At 32.0% G+C, this 8,466-nt stretch overlaps 2 protein-coding genes across 2 annotated transcripts; both read right to left on the reverse strand.

Annotated features, from left to right (window-relative positions):
• Positions 1–2,175: 2,175 nt before the first annotated feature.
• On the reverse strand, positions 2,176–5,864 carry LOC138337053 (uncharacterized). The gene is made up of 13 exons (XM_004229286.5): positions 5,654–5,864; positions 5,073–5,548; positions 4,502–4,571; positions 4,149–4,348; positions 3,966–4,041; positions 3,794–3,871; positions 3,634–3,713; positions 3,412–3,538; positions 3,248–3,307; positions 3,108–3,158; positions 2,855–3,013; positions 2,575–2,707; positions 2,176–2,486 (listed from the first exon to the last, which is right to left on the reverse strand). Exons 2-13 carry the CDS (start codon positions 5,225–5,227, stop codon positions 2,320–2,322), a joined length of 1,356 nt encoding a protein of 451 aa, XP_004229334.2. The 5' UTR covers positions 5,228–5,548; positions 5,654–5,864; the 3' UTR covers positions 2,176–2,319.
• Positions 5,865–6,727: 863 nt separating this feature from the next.
• Positions 6,728–8,134, reverse strand: LOC101247253 (non-specific lipid transfer protein GPI-anchored 14). The gene is made up of 3 exons (XM_004229289.5): positions 7,711–8,134; positions 7,214–7,324; positions 6,728–6,919 (listed from the first exon to the last, which is right to left on the reverse strand). Exons 1-3 carry the CDS (start codon positions 8,132–8,134, stop codon positions 6,780–6,782), a joined length of 675 nt encoding a protein of 224 aa, XP_004229337.2. The 3' UTR covers positions 6,728–6,779.
• Between the last annotated feature and the right edge of the window lie 332 nt (positions 8,135–8,466).

The raw sequence follows: 8,466 nt of genomic DNA on the forward strand, positions 1-8,466 counted from the left end.
GGGGAGACCTACATTTGATTTTTGACTTATTTTAAGTCATTTTCAACTTTTCATTTTTGACTTTGTCAACTTATTTTAATTTTTTTTGATAAATTTTTAGTTAATTTTTATATTTGTCAATAGTTCAAGAAGTCAAAATCTTAATTAAAAATAGGTTTGATCCAACTTTCAAGCTCATCCAAACACCCTCCAATTCAACTTAAATATACTCTCAAATAAGACACATGACATAACTAGTGGTGTCAAACTCTTGTAGGACTTATAATAAAAAAGTTGAGAGAAGCGTTAAAAACACTCCAATAAACTTGACAAGAATTCACGGTGTATTGCACCCACGTGACAAGATCAAGAGTGTATTTAAGTTCAATCAGTCAAGTAGAAGCTGTTAATAGTTTCGGGCAGTGGCGGAGCCACGATTTTCAATAAGGGGATTCAAAATTCGAAGAAGTAAGCATATAAACTAATCGAAGGGGGTTCGACATCTATTATATACATCTGAAAAATAATTTTAACCATGTATATATAATAATATTTTCCATCGAAGGGGGTTCGACTGAACCCCTAAATACATGCTGGCTCCGCCCCTAATTCCGAGGATGAAACTAATAATTCATGTCAAATTTAAAAAGTGTTTTAATATTTTTCAATTGACTTTATATATCCACCCGTTTTGCTTTATTTGATTCCTATATCAAAAGAGATATTTAATTCATTTTAACAAATTAAGATTTTCTTTTCATGCTACCTTTAAATTAATGAAGTGCTTCACCTGTATCTATCAAGCTTTTAAGACTCTTGCTAACAAGAAGTTTACAGAAACACGCAATAGGTCAAATAAGAATTCAAGTTGCCATAAGGTCTTACCAAAAATAATATTTGGACATGAATATTTATAACTAAAATAAATATAGAATACTCAAAACTTTGACAAGCGAAAGTGTACGAGGAGAAACTTCTAAACTTTGAAAAATAGAAAGTTATTAAATCATGAAGCGCATGTAGTAGAATTTGAAAAGTTTTGAGCATTTGAAATTTTAAAAAAACAATAAATATCTTAAACGTTAAAAACAATCATCGACTTTCAACTTATCAAGGTTTAATCTCCAAGATTTTGATGCAATGTAAAGTAGGTACTACATGTGGGATCCAAACCCAATATTGACTTCAACAATTGTTGTACGCAATTGTCAATGGTTGACAAGATTGACAAACAATTTTTAATTGACAACAAATGCTGAGAAACACAGCAATTGAAAGCTTTCGGTGGCACAATTTTGTCATATTGTGAATGGTTGCAGTGGCAAATTTCTTCTATAAAAATTGAGCTCACCAAGTTTGAGCGAAAAAACATTTTACAGCACATTGAGGGATTACATAAACTAAATAAGATATATAGTCTGTCAAGAAAAATAGAATGTGAATAATATTTTAGTAAAGTGATAAATTAAAAGATTGTTATTTCTTTTAAGTATATTGTAATCGCTTTGAATAATATATTAGTGACTACACAATATAAAAGTTCTTTGCTCTAGTGATATCAATTGCTTTTCTTGATTTGTGATTTTCCTTATTTAAAAGAGTTTTCACATAATAATTTTAATTATATATATTTGCGTTTTTCTAACACTATAGACCATTGAAATAATGAACAAATATGTGTAATAATGTGAAAAAGACTCTTTTTCACTCCTAACATGATCTCTTTTTATCTCAGGACAATGAAGTAAAACTTTATGATTTATAAAAAAATCGATGGACATTCGTTGATTGTGGCATAAACTTAAGTAGTAACTGGCAGACTTGATTATGTCATAAAATGGTGGGTCGATTGAAAAAAATAAACGAACTATTGATTAAAATCGACTGATCATCATTGATTATATAAAATATATAAAATAAAAATCACGATCGAGTTTCACGACTTTTAAGAAATTATAATTAAAAAATCACCAAAATAAATTAATTGAGAAAAAAAATCCAGAATAGTCCAGCACATGGATTTTTTTTTAATCCTACAACTGATCTAAAACCAGAAAAAGAACTTGCAATGCTGTATCTGGCCATGCTCTAGGGTCCAAGTACTCAGTGCCATTGATTATCTATCCAGAATATTCAATGCATTATTGCACATGAGTTAGATTTCTGCATAGCAGTTTAATGTATAATTAATACTCCTTTCGTTCAACCGTGTTTGTCCATTATTGATCTTGCACACTTCTTAAAAAACTATAAATAGAAGCGTAGTGCTTAGAATATACTAAATAAGAAAATGCTTATTAACTCCTTGTGATTGCACTAAATAAAGCTTTTGGCTTATCACTATGTCAACAAAGGTTCTGTGAAGGGCTCTGGAAGTGAAGTTCTGAACTTTGTAAAACATGTAACAATGACTCCAACTAATGCAGCAACTCCCGGAATGAATCCCAATGAAAATCGCGTTACTGTGAAACATGGATATGCTGGATTGCACGATGCTGGTGTTACGCCTGCATAGGTGTAAACAGTTTCATTTCAAAGATTTAAATTTCATTCATGATATGCATACGTTTGAAGAGAACGAAAGATATAGCTTACTTTCGTATGACTCTAGAATGTACAGCATTACCCCACACAATACTTTCTCCACAAAGCCTAATGATCCATAAACAAAAGCAGATCCCTCAACTTCTTTATCAACTAGCTCACTTTCCATGCCTACTGAAGTTACCTGTTAACCACAAAAGAAAACAGAAACATCGCGATTTGACTGTCAAAATAGAAGAGTTTCCAGCTCTGAATTGCTAAATATAGGAGCCTGAGGACACTTTCTTGCATGAGTTAACTTAATGTACAAAAAAAATGAACTGCAGCATACCATCATGAAGGCATTGGCGATTCCAATAACTACGGACAAGATGTACATAAAAACATTCATGTTAATCGGTAGGGAGAGTACTACTGCACTACAAAATAGCCACAGGAGGCCTCCTACTGAAAAGATGGCCTTCAATCTGTGATTGTTCCATTCGAGTTCCTACGTGCAACCAGAAAAGTAGTTAGCATACGCAAACAAAGAACAGGTCGAAAGTGAAGATCAAATGTGGAACAACCCCATAGAGAAAGAGAACCTGGAGAAAGATAGATGTAATGAAGCTGCACAAATAGATGATGGCAGGAACCTATTACATAATAACTCAGCCCGATTAGTATTATTTAACTGGAAGATACAAGTGTTGTCAATTTTATTCAACTCGATAACAATTCATACCAAAGCCTTGGAAGATTGGCTCATGTGTAGATCACTAATTACATAGAGAGCAAGAAACACCTGAGATTGCAAATATAAAACAGAAACTTAGAACAGAGAACTAATACATATGTGAATGATCGATAACATATAACTTAAAGAAGCTGGAAGAAAATTATAGTTACCTGAGATATATTCGTTACAACTCTAGTTAACACATAAATGCTAGCTACTCTATAATACAGGCCATTTTTCAACCATCGCTTCCAAGAAGAACCACGGCGATTTGTCTGGTGAGATACTTGTTTCACTCTGCACAAAAGATGCTTAACATTGTAATTTGTATCCTCATTAATGAAGTACATTCGAGCCTTCCAAATTAACAAGCGGACGAGTAGATAACAAACCTAGGCTCTTTAGTTCCAAGATGAAATAAAATTACAAAGAAGCATCCGATCAATACTGTGATAGTTGCCAACAAGTGGTACTGCAAAAGGAAGTGGTAAAGTACATTAACGAAAAGCACGTGCTCATGCATATAGAGGAACACTCCTGGTATTCATGTACCTGCTCTTTTATTTCAACTTGTTTCATGGATGAATTGAATATGAAAAATCCAATTCCATACACGATTAGGCTTGCGACCTTCCCAATTATTGGTTCACAGTAACAAGACAAGAGGTAAAAGGTTAGTTTGGTTTATATAGTGATGAAAAGAATGGTGCAACAGAGTACCAACCATTGTAAAAGCATTGCGGCAGCTGACACATGCAACTCTGCTTGTTTGATCCAGGGTAAGGCCATTCACCATTGCCCTTCAACAGAGAAGGCCAAGAAAATGTAGAACACATTTATCATTTTAGCCAAATAATCGAATGATTCTGTAGTAAAGAAAAACGAACACGAAAGTTGAGATGATTACATATGTGATACTTGAGTACAAGACCATCCACCACTGAAGAGTATATCAAACATATAATATCCAATCATTTGCACAAGAGGCGTATCGATCCCAATAATTTTGCAAGGAACACAAACACCCCAAAAAAACGAATAAAATGCAGCAGAGACAAGAACAGTCCCCACAGCATGCCATATTTTGAAATGTCCAAATCTGTCTATCTGTTGAGGGAAACAAAACAAGCAAAAACAATTCATGATCGGAAAATTTCTAGTGCATATCAAAAGCTTTAAGTGAAATATATAACAACTTCTCATGATATTACATTACATTTCTAATGAAAGAAAAAAGAAGGATCGCAATAAAAAAAATACCAGTTCTCCAGCAATTATGGTCATCGTTGCATCGGTGAATTGCGCTGTAATTGCAAGTGCTGCAACTTGTCTGTGAAATAGAACCAAATGAAGAGTCAAATCAACCAATCACACAAACAAGTATACTAAAGCCACTCATAGACTAACTCGATCCAAGACTTTGTAAGCCCTGAAATCAGGTATATTCTGATTAAATAATGCTCTAAACATTACACTTCCCTTTCCAAACTTTTTGATGTACATCACAATCCACTACAGCATCAAATTCATGAAATCCTTGTCACAACTCACAAGTAATAGTAGCAAAATCGAACAAAACTCTTTTATACCGAATTTAAATCCTTTTAACATTTGTTTTTTTTTTCCAACAAAACAAAACCTACCAAGGTGTGTAATGGAATGGTAAAAGTCCCTCTACCTTTAACCAGGCGTCTCAGGTTCAAGTCTTCAGAATGAAATTCTCTCTTTAGGGAATTTAAAAAAAAAAAAGAATAGCAAAACCAAGAGAATAATATTTACTAGCTACAACAAGATGTTCATACAAAACAAGTTGGAGAAAGTATATGCTTACTTTGGAGGCATTCCCATACTGGTCAAATAGAGCAAGAGATAAGTATACCAATAAGTTGATGTTATATCATTAAGCACATGCCCTACACCATATGCTAAAACAGACCATCTTCCCAATGGCTTTGCTTCTTCATTTTCCACATTGCTTCCAATCATGATGGAATAAGTTAAACTCCGAGAATTCAAATCCACTCGAGAAATCTCAAACCTGTTCTTATAACAAAATACAGTAGCAGCAAATATGCTAAAAATAAATAAAGTCTTCTGCTGTTTGATGAAATGCGCAAGTTATTTCCATTGACAAACAGGCAACAGGAGTATCAATGTATATGATATGGACAAGAATCCCCCTTCCCATTCAGAAGCAAAGATATTATTAAAAATTGATGTGTGTTGACAACTTTCAATTAATTATTACTCCTTATGATGATTGCAGCAGTGTTTTTTCAATTATTGTCCATGCTGATTCAAGTTTTCCTATTACAAAGAAGAAGCCAATGTTATACACAACTTTTTAAATGAAATTTCACGTATATTATATTAAGAATAATTATATAGTTGGTTGCATATTAATAAACTGACAGGCCACATCTCCAATTCTGTCTATCCCTGGCACAACAGGACTATGCAATTTTCTAGGCTTGCGTTTTCACTAAATGTGGGAATAATGAAACAAAAAATTGCCTATAGTAGCTGCAGCAAGATACTTCGCAAAAACGAATTCAGGATTTGATGCGTATGAATTCTCAATTTTAGTCGGAAGCAAATTTAAGATTTTAAGTTTAGGAGTTCTGAATTTAGTTATTAGAAGTTTAGTGAGTTTTAAATGTAAAATGTTATATTTAATGAATTGTAAGTACTTCTTTTGTACTATCTTATGTGACACTTTTCGCATTTGGAGATTCAAGTAAGTTTATTTTTTATCGTAAGTTTTTCATAGATCCTTTTAACATTTTGACTTATCAATTATTGTGACTTATAGTACTCTATACGTAGTTTAGAAATATATAAATTTCATTTCAAAAAGTTTGAAAATCCAATACGCAAATGTCCGATCAAAGTTAAATCGTTTAACTCTCGAAAAACGAAAAGTATCACGAAACAAAGGAGTACGAAATATGAATATAGGATTTGAGCTAAAATTGTTGATTACTGCCCAAATTGGTAATTTTGTAGAAGAAAAACTAGTTAAATCCCACTTGTTGTGTTGTTTACTATATATGTATAATAGTGTTTGGAATTCATCATTTTCAATTTGGTATGACAAAACATGGGTGTGGGTGTATGGATTTTGGGTACTTTCACTAAAATCAGACAAATTCAAAATAAATCCAATGATTTTTATGATTAAAACAAAAGATAAAGGTGAAATTGAAGAAATTAAAATACATTCGTATATAGAAAGTTTCTATGCCACTCTTTTAGTCTTTTCCTTTTATTTCCTCAGAATTCTCTTCTTTATAAATATTTTCTCCTCAAGTTTTTTTTTTTTGTTTTTTACATAGCATCTCATAATTTAGCCACACTTTATAATAAAGTTGAAGAAAGGCAACTGTTTGAGATTTTTGACAAAGTTGCCTTCAATGTATCACTCTGAGAAAATATTAGTAAATAAATATCAATTAGAAGGACACACAAGAACACAAGGACCATCCATTTAACAAAGTGATAGCTTTGATTATTATGATACAAAATAAGGTTATTAAACTCATCCTATGAAGAAATTTGAAGTTAAAGACCAAAGAAGGACTACACCAACAATTGCTTCTAATCCAAAATATCTCTTTCCAATATGACAACCAGCAGATTTAGGAGCACCAGCAGGGGCACCTGTAGGACTAGATCCAACTGCAAAAAAATAAAATAAAAGAAATTGCAACACAAAAAGAGAAAAGTGTTTAACCTTTATATATTTGACAATATGTAGAAAAATTTACGCGCTATAACGTCGTGTAAAAGATAACTACAAGTAATGTTTTTAAAAAACAGAATAATCATATATAAGATATAAATAAGACAGATAGTCTGATACAATTTATAATAATACAGTATTACGTTGTTAGTGTGTATAAGTTGAATCTCCTTGAATCACCAATTTTTCAGAATTTTGTTTTAAAAAAAAATTGTAGTAGTATAACTTACCAGAAGGAATGGGGCTATGTGCAAGTGGACTACCAGCAATGCTGCTTGAATTATTAGCAATTTGATAGAATACTTGAGCATCTGGTGAATTTGCAGGCAAGTGGAGAAGTGCTGCATATATCATCAAATAGTGTCAAAGATTAACTTAACCATTTTTGTTAGTACTTCATTTGTCTCAATTTATATGATTCGATTTCCTCGTTAAAAAAACTGACATATTTCTATATTTAAATATAACAATTGAATGTTAAAATTTTTATTTTACTTTTAATAAAAATAATTTATTTACTAACTAGTCTCATGCCACAAATTTCAAAAGATGTAAACTCTTTCAGATCCTTAATTTCATTTAGTTGAGACAGAGAGACTGAGTAAGGAAAACCTAAAAGTTGCATATTTAACCAATTGACATTCCTAGTAAGAGAGTGATTATTTGTGTTACATCTTTAACGACAAAAGCAAGAGTGAAACTACGAGCTAAAAACAGGCGTACTTACCAGGGCATTCAGAAATATTAGCAGGGGCTTTACAAACAGAGGGGAGTGTTAAAGCAAGTGTAACATTGAGTTGAAGTCCCAAATCAGGATCATTTCTGTCCTTAATTAACAAACAAAGACACTTCTTGCTATCTTTCAACACTTGTTTCAATCCAGTACAGCAATCTGGTGTAGGAGCTGGTGCATTACCTCCAACATAAGGCAAACATGTTGCCAGACCAATCAATGATTGTGTACACTCTTCTTTGTCCTTTTCTGTGTCTGAATTTCCAATTACACATAATATCAACAACAACACCAATCTCAGCTGATATCTCATGGTGCAAGAAACCATATTGAAATGTTTATAGAGGGAACTGAAGTGTCTTGAACTCTGTTTTTGCCTTTGGTAGTTTTTTGTGATAAGTGGAAAAAAGTTAGACATTGCTTTGGTTCTTATATAACACTTCTCCAATCCCTAATTACTTGTCAATTCTTTTTCTTTTAGTTATCTCAAAGTAATTGTCCATTTTGAAAAATTAAAAAAAAAAAAATTTTTTTATTTATTATACTCTCAATTAATTACTTTAAAAAGGAGTAGAAATTTTTAAAAATCTTAAATTTTTAATGCATCTACCACTATATTAATAATTGTTTTAATAAGAGTATCAGTTCAAAAGTGGACAAGAAATTAGAGACAAAAAAAAAAATATGCGGCCTTACAAAAAAAAATATGTTTCCGAGGGAATAGTCTTGAACTTTTGACCTGTCTCGGAC

The sequence above is a fragment of the Solanum lycopersicum genome, chromosome 1, assembly GCF_036512215.1.
Source record: "Solanum lycopersicum chromosome 1, SLM_r2.1".
Classification (NCBI taxonomy): Eukaryota; Viridiplantae; Streptophyta; class Magnoliopsida; order Solanales; family Solanaceae; genus Solanum; species Solanum lycopersicum.

Bases quoted from the DNA above. Each gene is read 5' to 3' on its own strand.
- LOC138337053 (XM_004229286.5), bottom strand. From the start codon at position 5,227: ATGATTGGAAGCAATGTGGAAAATGAAGAAGCAAAGCCATTGGGAAGA. The intron at 3,014-3,107 runs GTTCTCTTTCTC...GGTTGCACGTAG, and splicing joins TTACATCTATCTTTCTCCAG to GAACTCGAATGGAACAATCA. The intron at 2,487-2,574 runs GTAAGCTATATC...ACACCTATGCAG, and splicing joins CATTCTAGAGTCATACGAAA to GCGTAACACCAGCATCGTGC.
- LOC101247253 (XM_004229289.5), bottom strand. From the start codon at position 8,134: ATGTCTAACTTTTTTCCACTTATCACAAAAAACTACCAAAGGCAAAAA. The intron at 7,325-7,710 runs GTAAGTACGCCT...TGATATATGCAG, and splicing joins TAATATTTCTGAATGCCCTG to CACTTCTCCACTTGCCTGCA. The intron at 6,920-7,213 runs GTAAGTTATACT...ATTTTTTTGCAG, and splicing joins ACATAGCCCCATTCCTTCTG to TTGGATCTAGTCCTACAGGT.